This window comes from Alligator sinensis, unplaced genomic scaffold (genome assembly GCF_000455745.1).
Source record: "Alligator sinensis unplaced genomic scaffold, ASM45574v1 scaffold1329_1, whole genome shotgun sequence".
NCBI lineage: Eukaryota > Metazoa > Chordata > Crocodylia > Alligatoridae > Alligator > Alligator sinensis.
Window position 1 is genome coordinate 196,362 of NW_005842460.1, and position 662 is coordinate 197,023.

At 62.7% G+C, this 662-nt stretch overlaps 1 protein-coding gene across 1 annotated transcript in view; it reads right to left on the bottom strand.

Moving 5' to 3' along the window:
• Nucleotides 1–662, bottom strand: part of SF3B2 (splicing factor 3b subunit 2) — a 27,889-nt gene that overhangs the window by 4,988 nt on the left and 22,239 nt on the right. Inside the window, exon 7 of the mRNA XM_014523209.2 lies at nt 156–359. Within this exon, the coding sequence (XP_014378695.1) occupies nt 156–359 (204 nt within the window). The remainder of the gene's footprint in view (nt 1–155; nt 360–662) is intronic.

The following is a 662-nucleotide window of genomic DNA, read 5'->3' on the forward strand; positions in this document are numbered from 1 at the left end:
GAACCCAGGTGACCAGGCTCCCAACCCCTCCAAGCAGACACCGCTGCCCTCCTAGAGTATTCAGGCCCTCAGCCCCTGCTGCTCTCGCTCCCCAAACCCCACTGCCCTCCCGGAGCAGGGAGAACCCAGGCATCCGGGCTGCCCGCCCCACAGACCTTGAAGGCATCGAAGATGCGCTTGAAGAACACGAAGTTGGGGTCATAGATTTCAGGCTCCTCAGTGACGTACTCGATGTCCACGGTGGCGTCGGGGCCCTTGGTCTCAGGGGGTGCTGTGGAGGCCGGGCCCTGGCGCCCTGTGGCCTCCCGCCCAACTCGCCCCTTCTTCTTCTTCTTCCGGTTCCGCCGCTTCCGGTTTCTCTGCAGGGCGGAGATGAACGGCGCCGGAGGGTGTCAGGGTAGGGGATACAGGGCCTTTCACCCAGCACTGGGATGCAGCTGGCTATGGGGTAGGGACACAAGGCCCCTTGGAGACAGATGGTGGTCCTGATGGACAGGTCTCCAGCACTGGAGGAGGGACTGAGGAGCCCATCCAGCCAGCCTTGCAAAAGGGGAAACTGAGGCAGAGCTGTGGGCCCTTTCCTAAGGAACTGGACTGTATTCTCGTTCCTGAGAGGACCCAGGCATCCAGACTCCCAGCCCTTCCCTTGCTCTAGAACCCCC